Source organism: Drosophila takahashii, chromosome 3R, assembly GCF_030179915.1.
Source record: "Drosophila takahashii strain IR98-3 E-12201 chromosome 3R, DtakHiC1v2, whole genome shotgun sequence".
Classification (NCBI taxonomy): domain Eukaryota; kingdom Metazoa; phylum Arthropoda; class Insecta; order Diptera; family Drosophilidae; genus Drosophila; species Drosophila takahashii.
The window spans coordinates 12,194,274-12,209,395 of record NC_091681.1 but is presented as its reverse complement, the minus strand read 5'-3'; the positions used below and the strand labels follow the sequence as shown (position 1 = coordinate 12,209,395).

Below are 15,122 nucleotides of genomic sequence, written 5' to 3'. Positions count from 1 at the left end.
TTAAACCTAAAATGTATGCATGGAAAAAAAGGAAATGAGGAAATCGTTTTGACACGAGTAAATAGGCAAATCATTTTGATTATACTTTCGGAGACCTTTTACTAAAGGCTTAGTTAAACAAACGTTCTATTTTAGTTTTCCATCTATATGGAAGATGTCATGATGAGGAGATTGCTGTTCGTATCACTGATTTCTTCAGCACTCCTTATAATTCGTGGTCAAGATAACTTATTAGATAATTCAAAAAAGGAGGGTCCGTTTTATATCTAATTTTAATGCATAATTATTAATTTTTTTTTCCCTAGACGAAAATAATTCATCATGTACAACTCAAGGTAAGTTTAATAGTTGAACCAATATTGAATAAACATTTCTTACATTTAATTCCTTCAGAATGCAAGGATAAAGAATTCTTAGCCTTGTTTGGTCAAATGATAGTCTCAGAAACCGAAGCTCCACCGAATACGTATCCAGCAAATCTGGTTCCACCAATGGAGCCTCCACCGAAAAGAAAATCATTACTTTTTGACTTAATTTCTTTGGCTGTAGACGCAAAAAGAGCACTGTTTGGACTTAATATAAAGAAATCTTAAAGGCAATACAATAAAAAGACTTAAAGGTATTTTATCATATATCAATAATGCACAAGTTAGTTACATCTTTTTGGCACAATAATTTTATATTTGACGTAGAATATTTTTTTTGATTGGTTGCGGTTTTGAATTAGTTTGACAAGGTTGACAACTTAATTGACAGTAGTTGAGTCAATTTAATGTAAATGCTAGAGTTCGGTTTAAAATGATTAAATTATGAATTGTTAGGAATCCAAAGAAAGGGATAAGCTGAGAATGTAAGTTAAATTTAACGTGATTTATACTGAAAATAAGAAAGATTGATTGCTTTTACATAAATGCATATCTTAGTTTACAAATTAAAGTGCTACATTGCAATATCCAAAATGCAGTAGCATTTGGCAATTTTCATTTTTCACATTAAATCGCGCTGCTGCTCTTGGATTTAATTAAAGCTGACGGGTGGTATGAGCGACGTCGCATGAAATTTATCTGCATAACTCATACGTCATGTCGGACGGCGTGCAAAGGGGATACAGTGGCCCCTCCTTGTCTGTGCCAGTATCAGTTAGTTTGTCCCTGCGGAGTCCTTTGTTTGCCGCCATGTGTTCGAGGGTGGGAGGGGCAGCAGCTGCAGCTTAATGATTTTCACGCTTCTGTTGCACTTAAGTTGCAGTTTTCTCTATTTTTTGGCTTGAAAGAGGCGTTAATGGCAAACAGAAGCGACAACAGCTGGCTCACAGAAAGTGATAGAGAGCAGGAGAATGGGGCCATGCTCACATGCTCATTTGGCCGGCGGGCAACAAATTCCAAGTCATTAGTCGTTGTCCCGTCTCCTCTAACTGCAAAAAACATACTGCAAACTAAATTACAAGGGCTGCCAAAAGCATTATACGAGATTAGAGAAACGAGGGTGAAAAAATGGTGACAACTTTTGCCGGAGGAGCGATTCTCACTTACGGTTTCCGCTCGACACTGTTTAATTTTATTGAACATATTTACATACTCGTTACACTCTGAAAATGTTAAAGTGATTAAGTAAACGATGTGAATTTAAATTATTTTTACAAAAAGAAAATATATGGCAAAATTTTAGAATAAAATAACTTATGAAATCTTTTGTTATAAATTACAATTTATTTTAAATATATAAATTATTAAAAAATATTTATAACTTATATATTTAAATGAGTATAATTGTTAATCCAAAATTCTGGTATTATAACTTTTTCGTTTTCCTTCCCCCGAGCTGAAAAAAATATAGTCAAAATTAAGAGACAAGCCGTTCTGGGAACTGACAGCTTGTTCCGCACGCTCTACACTGCTCAGCATATTTCATAAGTCAGGAATGTTTCCGGACAGGCTCCTGGCTTCTTCCCCTGGTCGTCAGTGGATCGGGTCCGGGCCCGGCGAAAGCTGACTGTCAGCAGACGGCTGACATCTGCAGGATGTGTCCATGTTGTCGCCATCGCTGTCATTGCCCATCAGGATCATATTGTTGCTGTCGCCCGGGCACCTTTTGGAGCCTTTGGAGCGGGATGGGTGCGGGATACCCTCACCCGTGCCTCGTTGCCAAGGTAAACGATGTGAATTTAAGCCACAGAAAGAGCAGGCGTGTGTGCTCGAGCCGGGGCACAATTAAAATACGAAGGCGAAATTAATATCCGCTTACTGACGTATCTTCCTTGCCTGCCTTACAATGACATTTTTCAAAGCTCCTTTCGTAATTATGCACTGACTTTGAGAAATGCTAATGGTTATTATCGGGATTTATAAGCAGCTTACCGCACATTTAGCAGATTATTTAATTTTCTTTCTGTTCCTCACATAATTATGCGGATGCTGGTTTCAGTTGAAATGGCAATTGGAAAGAGTAGCGTTTTATAGATTTATTATTCAATTACCACAATTAGATTTGACACACAAACGGGCGAACTTTATGCATTATTCTAATGGAATCTTAAATATTCATCAACACTCGGTTCCCAAATTAATTAATTTCCTCTTTCGCTCGTTGTTTATCTACCAAAGCCCGACTCACATAATGAAGCAACTTGTCCGAGAGGAAGTTCCCCTGTTCCGGGTCAACAGGATCCACCCGGTCCAATTGCTCCGAACTCATTTGCATACGAGGTGCTATCAAAATAAAAATTTAACAATTCCAAATGAGGGTGGGAGGCCAACTTGGTATGCAAATTGAACAAACACAAACCGCAGCAAAGTTTGCGATGGGCCAAAAAACAAAAAGGTGAAGTTCAAAGTTTCCACTTCGGCTGATATGATATGTTGGAGTCTCGTACGCCCCCGGTTTGTTTTAAAAATCTGTTGAATATGCAAATTGCACTTAAACGACTGCGGCGACCACTTTTGTACATATTCCGGGGAACTTTTCGCTCTCTTAAATAATTTTAATAATTTATCACATTATTTAAAGCTTTAAGCCGCTTTCAGATTTGCTGCCCTCTTTGAGGTCTTCTTACACATTTCTCTTCATAATAAACGATACTTTGTTCTGCCACACACAGACACGCAGGCATCTAAAATTTCAGCATTTTTAAAATTTTTAGCATCTTGTGCTTGCAGGTAATGGCCAGGCGAAACTTTTCTCTCTGCAATTTTCCCCGACTAGCTTTTAGTATTTGTAGAGAAAAGTTATGAGCATCAGCTTGACTATACCAATATTTTTGATGAATAATTAAATAAAGTATTTTAAAAATTAATATAACAAATTTTATCTGTTCTTAATAAATTCCACATTTATTTTTATAAAATTCTTTTAACACGACTGCCTTTAAAGTTCCATTATTGTTAAACTAATAATTTAAAACTGTTTGCCTATATTTGCCTTACCCTCTTAACTTTACATTTCGTTTAGATGACTTGCAATCACAACTAAATCAACTTCCACCTCAAACACTTTCAGGGCATTTAAAATTCTGCTCAAAGGTTGGCATTCCACTTGCCTTGTTTTAGTGCCATTTGTGCGATATTTTTATAAAGTTACCTCATGAATTATTCATAAACGGAGCAGACGTAGCGTAACGTAAGAAAAACAGAGAAAAAGGGAAAACCTTTAAGTTTTCTTCCTAGAAAAGGCGCTGGAGTTCGCAGGACAAATTCTGCCGTCTGGCGGGCAGACTTCGCTGGCAAGTACGAAAATCTGATTAAATTATGGGAAACTTTCTAATTGGTTTGTTATTAAGACAGCGATTACCATAAATTACATTTGAAATAAGTAAGCCATTTGGTGGCCGTACAACAATTGAAAAAGCCGCTTCCGGAATGGCTTAGCAAATTATCTCAGTCGAGTGAACCAGAGCCCCAAAAACAAAACAAAGCAAAGCAAGGCAAAGCGAAACCCTTGCCTCATGTTTAATGCACTTGACAGGACCAGACCCGAAACCTTCAAGAAAGCCCCCAATTTACAGCCCCAAAGTTATGACTTTTACGCCCCATTATCGCTTAAATAATTTAGCCGGCCACGAAAGGGAAAACCGAAAGCCAAAATTGCTAGAAAAACAAGTAAACCTTGCATAACTTATGGCCAACAAAGCAAGCGGTGGTGTGAAGTGGACAGGGCCTGCATTTATAAAGAGCCAAATTAACCGCAATTAGATTTTCACAAAGCGTGCAAAAACATTTAATGAAAAAACTCGAAAAATGACCGCACTGATTACAATTTCGCGCTCCAGTGTGTGGAGTCTGAATAATCAAGTGGCTGGAACTAAGTAAGAAATCCACTCGGGCTGCCGAAATTAAAGGACTGGCGACTGCCAAAAGCCCCGCCAAACAATCGGCCAACGCGGTGGCAAAAGGTAAACATTATTTTTTTATCCTGTCAATTTCGTGCCTTTTAATTAAAATCCTGCGTGCTCAGGTACAGTGTAAACACGCCGACGCCAAAGGGATAAGCAAAGCAAAAGGTTCGCTAATTAAAAAAATAGAAACTCGGTGCCCTTTAAAGACGTCCGGGGACGTCCGTCCCCATCCATCACCTGATGATGCATGGCCATGAAGTGTGAAAAATTCGGCCTCATTTTTAAATAGACTTAAGTCGGTCCGGTTCCCTTCTTCGCTTTGTTTTGAACTAGGGGGCAACGGCACCGCCTGCCATTTATTTGGCTCAGTTCTCGAAATTAATTAAACACTCGCCGGCACAAGGTCAAAAGAGGAAATGGTCTCCCCCATACACGGCTAGTGCCAACAATTAGCCTGCAAGGGGCCGCAATCGGGACGGATGTTTGGCCAAGAAAAAAGGGAAACTGAAACTGAAATAGAAATTCTGTTGGTTCGGGGAAAACGGAAATTTTAACTAACTAGGGGCTGCAAGGCCTTCCGCTTCCCGCCCATCAAAAGCTACACAATTACGCGTTTTAATAAAGTTTCAGCGAACTCCGCGCATAAAATTAAACAATTAAGCAAATAGTTCTTGAGACTTAAAATGAGCAGCCATGAGCTCTTTGACAAATGGAAGTGGAAAAAAAATGTGAACAAAATTATCTTTTCGGGTTTATTGGCTAAAGATGAAATTAAAACCAGTAGAAAACCCTACTAAATAATTATCTAAAAAATAGAAGCAGATCAACTTTACAAATAACATGTTTTTAAATTTATGTATACATTTCTTTTTGTAGATAAAATAAGCCCTTTATATTATTTAATTATTCCAGTATATGCAACTTCTCAAGAAATTAAAAAAGTAACGGCTCAAAGCAATCCGGGCGCTTAAGCGTGCTTGATTTGATTAGTCAATTAACAGTTCATTAGTTGTCAATCGACGGCAGTGTCAACGCTTTAATATCTTCACACTTTGTCACCCAATAATCCAATCTTAAATCATTTTCATGGCCTCCAGTTCCTGTTTGTGGGAATGGGGCAAATAAATCGAATATCCATTCACACGGCCACGCCCACACAATGTCAATGGTGAGCGGCAAAAACAGCCCAGAACCAGAAACAGAACCAAACCAGGACCAGAAATGAGATAGACTGCCGACAGAGACGGACTGGGGCCATAAATAAGGATACGGCCAGGACGAGTCGTAGTACGACGTATTCCGGTGTATTTTTAATGCCACAATTAAATGCAAATACAATACGGCGAGGAAAAAAAGATGGAACTCGCAGGCTGACAACAGAGAGAGCAGGCAAATGTTGAAGGATGGCCCTGGGACAGCTGAAGGACACCCGGACGGACGGATCTGTTCCCTATCAACAGCTTTTTCCTGCCTGCCTCCCACATTTTTCCTCCCGTATTTTTTTGCGGCTGCGAAAATATTTTTGATGCTGACAACAAAAAACACTGGCGAGCAACAGCCTGCGGAAAATATATAGACAAGCGCCACGCCCCCACAACCAACACTGCCGCCCGCCCTCGGCAACAACAATGCGCCAAAGTAGCTGGAAGACAAAAGGAAAGAAAGGAGTGCAGTGTAGCCAGAGGTCCTTGATTGTGGTTAAGCAAAAAATGCCCCACCCACACACACACACACACACACGTACATGCACGACACAAATGAGATATTCACTTAAATTTAATTTCCATTATTTTTATGAAAGCATATTTTAATTCGCTTTATTGGCAATTTTCGTCGAGCAGAGAGAATACCAATGAAAAAAGAGGGAGATATATAACATGTTAAGTTCCCCCGGGCGCCTGTGGTCGTTAAGTATTTTTAATAATGTGATTTTGCAGAAAAAGAAAATAGCGAAAGGGGGAAACGCTTCGGCAGGTCGCAGTTAATTTTCTTTTATTTGAATACTTGAGTGCCGGCTTTATTGGCGCACTTTTGCCTAACAAATTAATTAAAAGCCAGATTAAAGCGATTTAATGTTCAGATTTTCGCAGAAAAAGTGTGATATATATTTCTGCGCGCATTCCCAATTATTTCATCAGCGGTTTCGATCGGAAAGACTGCACAATTAATTGAACTGCCGCAAATACCGCGATGGCTGGGAAAAATGCCCGTAATTGTAGCAGCCACACTTTGACACTTTCAGAGATTCACGTTTAAGTGAAGTAAAATAAAATAACAAACAAAAATATCATGTTTCACTTACTGTGACCCAACCGTCCCCAGGACGATTTTCGTCCATTCTTTTTATTTTCATCCAGAGGAAACGGCAAAATATATATTTTCCCTGCTTTTTTCTGACAGCCTGCTTCCGTAGTTTGTGTTTGGGAATGCTTTGTGTACTTTGTTTGCACTTTAATAAAAACAAAAGGACGCACAAAAAGGAAATTTTCGCTTGGACAGTTTTTTGTAATAGGCGAATCATTCGAGCAAAATTTTTGTGGACCAAAATAAACGAAAGGAACCAGAATCTTCGGGCGAAATGCAATTAAGTCGAGCCAGAGGCCCCAGCGGCAAACAAACACTTCTTAATTACTCGCTTTAGTTTTGATATTTCCGACTGTGATTTATAGATTTTCAGTAGCACTCAATCTTGGCAATATTTTTCGGTCACGACGCCCTGGGCTCAAATGGCATTTGCAGTGGTCGAAACTGTGGCAAAACGTGACCCACCAACAAAGGAAATTCGATTATTGCTGCCGGAGAACTTGGGCTGGAAAATTCAATATGTGCAGGAAAGGCGGGCGAAGCTTTTCCTTTGGATAGTTGCCGATATTAAGTCAGTTCACCTGACTCACGGCTCTTTGGCAATTCCGTTTAATTTCCCTTTGCGTTCGCTCAAATTGCAGTTAATGTAAATGAATGAATATTCCATTAAAAGTCAACTCGCGGAGCGGGAAACTCGGAGCAACAGCAACAGGCAGCCGAAGTCGCAGTCTTTAAGCTGCGAAAATGCAAATTGATTTCCCGGATCTCGCCTTATTGACGTAACACGTAACACGTAAAGCGTCGCGCAGCTTAATTGGGATATTGGATTCGCCCGGGGGGCTTACATAAAATATGCGCTGTTTATTTACAAAAGGGAGCCACCACGACTGTATAGCCCTACTCCACACTCCCCACTCCCTACTCGATGTCATCCTCCTTGACCAGCGATGCATTCGGGTTACCCAACAGTAGGGCCTCGTTATGCTGCCTCACGTTATAGTAAAAGAAGAACGACTTGCTGTACTCGAAGGTGGAGATCATGATGGCGCAGGCGGGAGCCACCTTCAGGAGCCTGGGTCCGCATCCCGCAAAGAGTCCCTTCAGCCCGTGGATCCTGTAAATGGCCGTCAGTCTGCTGTAGGTTGACTTCTTGCCAAAGTCCCTCGCCGGCGAGTCCGTGAAGATGACCCTTTCCCCGAACTCGATCTGCTCATGGGTCTTGACCACATCGAACGGAGTGGTCACAATGGCAGCCACCGATCCTGCTAAAACGCCGGCCAAGAAACTCAGACTGAACGAGGGCTGCGAGCTGTTGCCAAGATTCTGCTTGAGATACTCGTAGATGGGCCAGTAAATCCCCGAAAAGGGCACGTCCCTGAGGATCGTGGGCCGCAGGCCCCGCCACAATCCCCAAACTCCCTGAAGAGCCACCACATTCCGGACGAACTGCAGCATCTGGGCGTAGGTCTGCCGCTGGGCCTGCATCTTGGTCCTCACCAGTTCGATGGGACTCACCACCGTAACTGCACAAATTCGAGCCGTGACCCCGGACATCATGGGAATCACTAGCGGCAGTTTCGTCTTGATGTCCCTGAGATAAGAAAGGTTTGTACTTAAAAAGTATTAAACACAAATTATATTTTAATCATTATTATATTTACTTTGGAAAAATCGGTTATAAAGAAATAAGAGATTGTATTTTATTCTAGATATATATTAATAACACAGGAACCCAAAATTGAACTTTGTAAAATTATAAATTACTGGCCAATAACAAAAATAATTCTATAAAAACAAACAAAAAAATATAAATGAACATTTTTGTCATTACTAAATAATACTAATATTGGTAAATGTAAATTTACTACCTTTTTTATTTGTCTTGGCCAACATTAACAGATTCTAAAAAACTCACTTGTTAAATAAGTCTTTTATTATTTACATTTTCTGTTTAGTCTATTGTAGACCCACAAATGTTATAAATTCCATTGTATCTAATGTACTATATTTCCGTTTCGCTAAAGTTTTCAGTTGTTAAATATAATTTATAATTTTATATAATCGCAGACAATTAACACAGTCTAATGTTTAAACTGATAGAACATTTTATATGATTTTAGGAAATTAAAACCTACCTCAGTTCCAGTTCTAACTGCCGTGGTTCCGGACTCCTGTTCCAGTGGCTCTTGTAGATCTGGAGGTACTTGGCCTTGAACTGTTCGTAGGCCACGAAGTAGATAATGGTGGAGGGCAGGGCGGAGACGAGAGTGGGTCCCAGGCCGGACCACAGGGCGCCCAGTCCCTCGTGCCGGCTGATCTTCATCAGGGCATCCCAGGTGCTGGTGAACTGTGGCCTCGGCCGAAGGCTGGCCATCTCGGGCCCATGTGGACCGCTCGAGAAGAGGTGGTCCATCAGGCCGTTCGAGTAGAAGAAGCACTTGTGCGCCGGCGACTGCTGCGACTGCATGCGGGTCTTAATCACGTCCAGTGGCGTCATGAAACAGGCCGTAATCATGGCCCCGGCGCAGGCCGATATCACCTGCTGCAGCGGCCGGATGCGGAAGCGCGGATCGCTGAGAAGTTTCCGGTGAGTGGCCTGCGAATCCGTCGCCCGGTCAATGGCGTCTTCTCCTCGCGAACTCCGTTCGGACTTGTGACTGCTACCGCCGGAAGATCCTCCACTCCCACCTGGTCCGCCACCTGGGCCGCCACCGCCTCCACCGGCACCCACTCCGCCAAAGGACCTTGGACGCGGTCCGCGGCCCATCGACACCTCCGATTCGGCTGCTTCGCCAGCTTCTTCCTTCGACATGGCTGCCGTCTCTGTTTTGCTTGAACAGTTGAGGGAGAGTCGATCTGGTTTCGAAATAGCATTTATAAATTTACATTTCTAAATTTCACATTGTTTGGGGTCAGATGGGTTAGCCGAGAAGTATGACGTTTACGGTGGCAACCCTACTTGCAGCATGGTAGTAATATATTATAACGTACTAACCAAAGAGAAAGGATAGCTAACTTGTTTAGTTTAGGTTGCGAGCAGCATATCTTAATTTGAATATATTAAAATATTGCGGGAATCTTTTTAGGCAACGGGTAGAAAACGTTTGCTTATTTTGCACACAGAAAATATTTTGAAATTATCTTAGAGAAGAAATATTCGGAATGGATTCAAACTGAGTTTCAACTAACTAATTTAAACTAAACGTTCGCAATGGCTAATGTTTTTGTTCAATTATTTGAGGAGATAGAAATTGTTCATGCACTTCACTTCGTTTCGGGTGATTATAAATTCCATTCAGAAAATTCCTTTTTATTTATATGATTTGCCATTCCATCGTTAGCTGTTCTCCCTTCTCTTTTCTGCCAAAGCAATTAAAATACTTTTGTGCCAAAGTGAAAAAAACGCAGCCATTCCGGAATTGTTGTCGCTCCTGCTTTCCTTTATTTTTGGCAATTAACATGCAGTACTCCCATTGCTGATGGCATTCGCACCGACTGTATCCGTACTTCCGCCCCCGATTTCCCTGCCCCTCGGCAGTTGGCACCAGTTGAAGGGAGTTTTGAAGGGAGGCGGAGTGTTCATTATGCCAGAGGGGATCCACTCTGCAGCGGGGGCTTCCAGTCCTCATCGACCGCACCTTCAAGTCATCCCGCTTCACAACTGAAAATGTGTCAAAGGTTTGACGTACTCGAAATGGGTTCGTGGGTTTCGGTTTGCTGCTGGGTCGATTTGATGTCTGCACTCAAAAAAGTAGCATTTTAATTTAAAATTTTTGGATTTGCTAAAAAGTAAAAAATATTACTTTAAAAATTTTGTTTTTACTTTTACACTTATTTCATGTTATAAATAAAAAAGTGTTTTTTTCTATACAAAATCAACTATTTTTATTTTTCGTGTAACTATCCCCAAACCAAGTTGACTGTTGGCGGAAAAATAATTGACATCAAAATGATGTCACTATATAGATACCTGTGTGCATCTGACACATGTGCCACAACCTGTCCTCAGTTTATTCCCACTCACATTAATACACAGGAAAAAAACCATCAGCCCAGAAAAGAAAATTTCCTACACAAATTAATGTAACACTTAAAATAATTAACTCTTGCTTTCATTTCTGTTTCTTGGCTCGTGCTATTTCACATAAAAATCTTAAATCGGTGGTGGCAAAAGTATTTTAATATTCTGATTATCTCTTAAGCAGATTGTAGATTATTTTAAATTCCAATTGTGTTTTTTCTTGAGTGGGTTAAGTTGTTTGCCCAATCCTTTCTCAGAGGCAGCAAGGCCAAGCCTAAGACAAGCACAACATCAACAAGAGGAACTTGGAAGGACAAGATGTAGCGCTTCTGAAAAACACGAGAAAACACTCGCTGCAGGAAAATGTGGGTGGTGGTTGCCAGAATGTTACCCTGATATGATTACGCTGCTACACAAGTTTGTTGCAAGGCCACGACGAAAAACAAATGGGAGTGGTTAACTACAAGAAACAATACTCTAATCGATTTGTTTTACAAGCCACTTGAATTGAAAATTGCAGTTGAGTACAATTAATGGTGTTTTTTTTTGTTTTATGAAGATTTTGTGAATGAAATAAATAAACGTCGCATATTATATTTTAATAATGCTCGAATTCAAAATAACCAAAATACGACATTGAGTAAAGAGATATCTGTAAATTTCTGGGATAGTTTTTCTGACAGAACCACCAAGGGAAATAAGTTAACCAGCGTTCAATACCCTCAGGAAGGGTACAAAATGGTTCGAAAAGGAGACAATGGGAGGGTGAGTCAGCGGCCCTGAAGGTGAGTCTCGAACGAAATATGCCAACATGCACATGACATACTAACTAGCGCTGCTTTGCATCACCTACACGTTTATCACCACCCCCTCCATCTCAGCGATCCCAAGTTCCCTTCCGGAATCCCATTCGCCTGCGTGACAACGTACCCGTCATCACATCACACGCAGACATTGTCTTACAGTTATGACTGGCGTTGCTATTTGGAATTCGACACGTACGCGGGTGTCCCAGGACACGTAGGACGGTGTAATCCAGGGGAAGGGACCAGCAGGGGCGGGCTAAGGGGGATTCCAGGAGGGGGTTGGGCGGCATGTGCCGGTGTCGATTTTGACACGTTGCCAGTGTGTGGGAGCTGGTAATTGTGGTGTAAAACTGTAGAATAACAGCACTTAGCTGGCTGCTAATACGAGCACGTGTCTGCTTTGTTGCACAACACGGCGTATGCGCAATGCTCATCCCCCTCTCCCCCACACTCCCACTTCCCCAGTGGATCTGAAATAAAAACTGCACACAAAACACAAAACCAATCGAATCGAACTCGTTAGGCTTTCAATTTGCCATTAGCATGCTCGATTAATTACGAATTTCTGTTGTTAATCAACTTCTCAGGCAAATGACTTGTCGGTTGGAATTAGAGAAACATTTGCCCACATTATTGTCTATTGTCTGTAGCGGGCATCATCTGCGGCAAACAGATAATAATTATAATCAGCTTAGGGCTGGGAGTATTCCATTAAGTGCTGCCAGTTCATATGCATATTTTTATTTAATTAAAGTCGAGGGTAAACAGAAAAGGAATGTTGACAGGCGCCGGTGGAAAGCGATTGAAAGGACTTCGATGGGTGGATCCGACATATGGTGGGCCAAGGAAAATTCGCAGACACCAAAAGTCACAAAGGCCAAAAAAAGGAAAAGCTGAAGGAAAAAGGGAAAGCGGGGCCAAGACGTGGGGAAAATGTGGCACGCGGCATTCACCGCACAATTCCATTACGTAAAGCAAACATCAGATGGCGATGGCTGCGCTGCATGATTGGGTTTGCTGCTTCTTGCGGCTCCCCGCCGCCCCCTTTCCCTGTGGATGTGGGCGTGGCGCCAGTAAAAGCAACATATTGAATATTGATGCGCATCGATTTCGACTTGAAAGCGGGAAAAGTTCAAGCCAACATCCCACGCACACACTCACAGGCATGCTCTTTGTTTATAATAAAAACATTTGCAATTTCTTGCAGCCACGCATTGAATAGCATTCAACACTATTCAGCATGGTAATGGACAAATTTAATGAATGCGTAATAAACCCTAAATTGCTTGTTATTCAAAAATATATTGGGACCAGAATGTTAATATAGGAGGAACATTTTTTACGAATTCTTTATGAAATTACGAATTAATGTAAACTCTTTTTATCTCTAAGCCAAGATCAGCCAGGAATATAAATAGTGCATACGATATATATTCATCACCAGCTTTTCATTGATTTCATTATTATTATTAAAGGTGGTATTAAAATGGGGTGGCAAATTATTATTTTCTAACTCAAGAATTTACCCTCTTCTTCCATAAATAATTTACCCTTTATGCTTTTGGTGACTTTTACATAGATAACTCGATTCCGGTCAAACTTTTGACAGCCGAGTGTAAGTGCACTCAGTGCAGTTAACTGGCTGCGGCGTCTGCGAAGCAATTTGTGAACGCTCGTCGAGCATTTAAAACAATTGGTGCCAAACAATTACGCGGAGGGTGCCTTTTCCGAGGAAAAGGGGGGCGGAATGCGTGGAAGGAAGCCAAAGACTTCCTCGCCAAATTAGCGACAAATGTGTGGCAGCGGGTTGGGGGCGGTGGGCAGGGGGCGGGGCAGACAACGACCCAAATTGCAAATTGCAACAAACTTGAACGAAAGTGGGGCAACGATGGCGACAACGAGCGCGACGATGGCCGCTTTGTCTGCGTAAGTTGGTAATAAGCAAATTAAATCCCAAGGGAACGCGGCCCTGCAAAGTAGGCAACAATAAAAATCCAGCGGCTGCCAATGCGAACGGAGTGACTTGGCGCATTAACACCCCGATGACGCCACATGGCACATGCCGCCAGCAGCAGCATGCAGCCGAAGCGCAATATCATGGGCGTTAATTGCCACTCAATGTGTGGGGGCGGGGAGGGGGTCGTCGGGGGCGTGGGAAAACTCTATGGCTATGGTTGAGTGGCCCACGCAAACCGATTACAGTAGCAAAAAAACCCGATTATATATATTTTTTCCATAGGAAATACGTATATTATAGAAATTATAATGAATTTGATTTTTTTAATCAACCTGTTTTCAAAGACTCCACATGAGGCTATATTTTTTATCAATTAACTGTTAATAATATAATAGAGAAAACTCTATTAAAACATACAGTCCTTTCATTGTGGTTTTCTTATGTGTGTCCCATTACAATAAAACATAAAAAATAAATATTGCAAATGTATGATAATCTTAGTTGGTTTTAAAATTGATTAAAATATATAATTGATTACTTTTTTTATTATCAAACTAACTCTTTGTGCTTAACTTTTTTTTACATTTTATGTCTAAGATATTTGAAAGATTTTTGGTACACTAAGAATTATTTTAAATCTCAGAAAACAACTAAAAATGTAAAATGAATCCAGCTAGAGTGACCATTTTTCCCACTGTAATCTGGTGCAAGTCACGTTCTACAAAGTTTCCTGCGCTTTTTCTACACTTTTATTTACTTTTAAAGGATCTTATGCGCAGTTTCCCTTCAGCCCTCACTATGTTTTTTCCTTGTAATTGCAGTTTTGCTTTCGCTTTCCCAGGCAAAATATTTATGATAGAGGAGAAGCGAGAGGGAAAATATGAAAACAACGAAAGTCATAAAATATATATAAATAAAATGCGCTCTGCCATAAATCCTATACGTGTGAGTGTCCATGTGGGCGTTAGTGTTAGTGCGAGGGGGGATTTTTCGGTTCGTGCGTGCTGACTTGCCAAAGATGCTGGTCGAGCAACAACAACGGGGCAGCAGCTTCTATCCTGGCAGAAATTTATAAATTTAATAAAGGGAAAACTATGAGAGATGTAAATGCAAATGGGGCCCTTGTTTACATTTGAGCTCCATGCAATGTGTTTCTGCAGATAGAATAGCATTTATGATATGCGCACAATTTTATTCATTTAAATGTGTTTCTGATATACAAAACAGACGGTTCCCTTTGCTAATTCACCACGCCATAAAAATATACATATAAATAGAATCTCTATCCAAAACTCATTATCATATTCCACAATGTTTAGGGCGAAGGGCTCTTTTGCTTTGGCTCTGTCCTTTTGCACTTGACCAATTTAAATCAATTGTTGGATTTTATTTTATGCCACCGAAATTTCACGACCCATTGAACTCTCGACCGCAGAACAAACAAATAAACAATTGGTAGGATTAATTAAAAAAAATGCGCTTGAGCATGTGCAACAAAAAATGTGTTTAATTAAATATTTATATTATTATTATTATTTTGCCCCATGCTAAGCGATCTCTGTTCATTTGCGAATTTATATTCATTGAGGTTTTCGATGCGAATAATTTGCATTTAACACATGCGCACACGCACACAAGCTAGACCGCAAAATTACATTTAATTCTCGTAGCACGAAATTATCAACCAGCAAATCCGTTTATGCA

At 40.8% G+C, this 15,122-nt stretch overlaps 2 protein-coding genes and 1 long non-coding RNA gene across 5 annotated transcripts; 1 reads left to right on the top strand and 2 right to left on the bottom strand.

Annotated features, from left to right (window-relative positions):
• Positions 1-112: 112 nt before the first annotated feature.
• On the top strand, positions 113-641 carry LOC108065454 (uncharacterized). Its single transcript, XM_017153449.3, has 3 exons — positions 113-253; positions 306-335; positions 394-641. The coding sequence occupies exons 1-3, from the start codon at positions 148-150 to the stop codon at positions 591-593; spliced, it is 336 nt and encodes a 111-aa protein (XP_017008938.1). The 5' UTR covers positions 113-147; the 3' UTR covers positions 594-641.
• A 535-nt stretch (positions 642-1,176) lies between these two features.
• LOC138913252 (uncharacterized) lies at positions 1,177-1,833 on the bottom strand. 2 transcript variants are annotated; one of them, XR_011418899.1, is made up of 3 exons: positions 1,799-1,833; positions 1,533-1,588; positions 1,177-1,428 (listed from the first exon to the last, which is right to left on the bottom strand). It is a non-coding gene; the product is annotated as an uncharacterized lncRNA (long non-coding RNA). The 2 variants fall into 2 exon arrangements; XR_011418898.1 differs by having other exon boundaries at positions 1,533-1,833.
• A 5,615-nt stretch (positions 1,834-7,448) lies between these two features.
• Positions 7,449-9,588, bottom strand: LOC108065450 (solute carrier family 25 protein Shawn). 2 transcript variants are annotated; one of them, XM_070216155.1, is made up of 2 exons: positions 8,770-9,588; positions 7,449-8,246 (listed from the first exon to the last, which is right to left on the bottom strand). In XM_070216155.1, exons 1-2 carry the CDS (start codon positions 9,444-9,446, stop codon positions 7,553-7,555), a joined length of 1,371 nt encoding a protein of 456 aa, XP_070072256.1. In that variant the 5' UTR covers positions 9,447-9,588; the 3' UTR covers positions 7,449-7,552. The 2 variants fall into 2 exon arrangements, with proteins under 2 accessions (XP_070072256.1, XP_017008936.2); XM_017153447.3 differs by having other exon boundaries at positions 7,449-8,225; positions 8,770-9,585.
• Positions 9,589-15,122: the final 5,534 nt, after the last annotated feature.

What these genes read in the sequence shown, in the direction of transcription:
- LOC108065450 (XM_070216155.1), bottom strand. Translation starts at nt 9,446, where the DNA reads ATGTCGAAGGAAGAAGCTGGCGAAGCAGCCGAATCGGAGGTGTCGATG. An exon ending in CAGTTAGAACTGGAACTGAG is followed by an intron (nt 8,247 to 8,769) that starts GTAGGTTTTAAT and finishes ATACTTTTTAAG; the next exon opens with TACAAACCTTTCTTATCTCA.
- LOC108065454 (XM_017153449.3), top strand. Translation starts at nt 148, where the DNA reads ATGGAAGATGTCATGATGAGGAGATTGCTGTTCGTATCACTGATTTCT. An exon ending in AGATAATTCAAAAAAGGAGG is followed by an intron (nt 254 to 305) that starts GTCCGTTTTATA and finishes TTTTTTCCCTAG; the next exon opens with ACGAAAATAATTCATCATGT. An exon ending in TTCATCATGTACAACTCAAG is followed by an intron (nt 336 to 393) that starts GTAAGTTTAATA and finishes TAATTCCTTCAG; the next exon opens with AATGCAAGGATAAAGAATTC.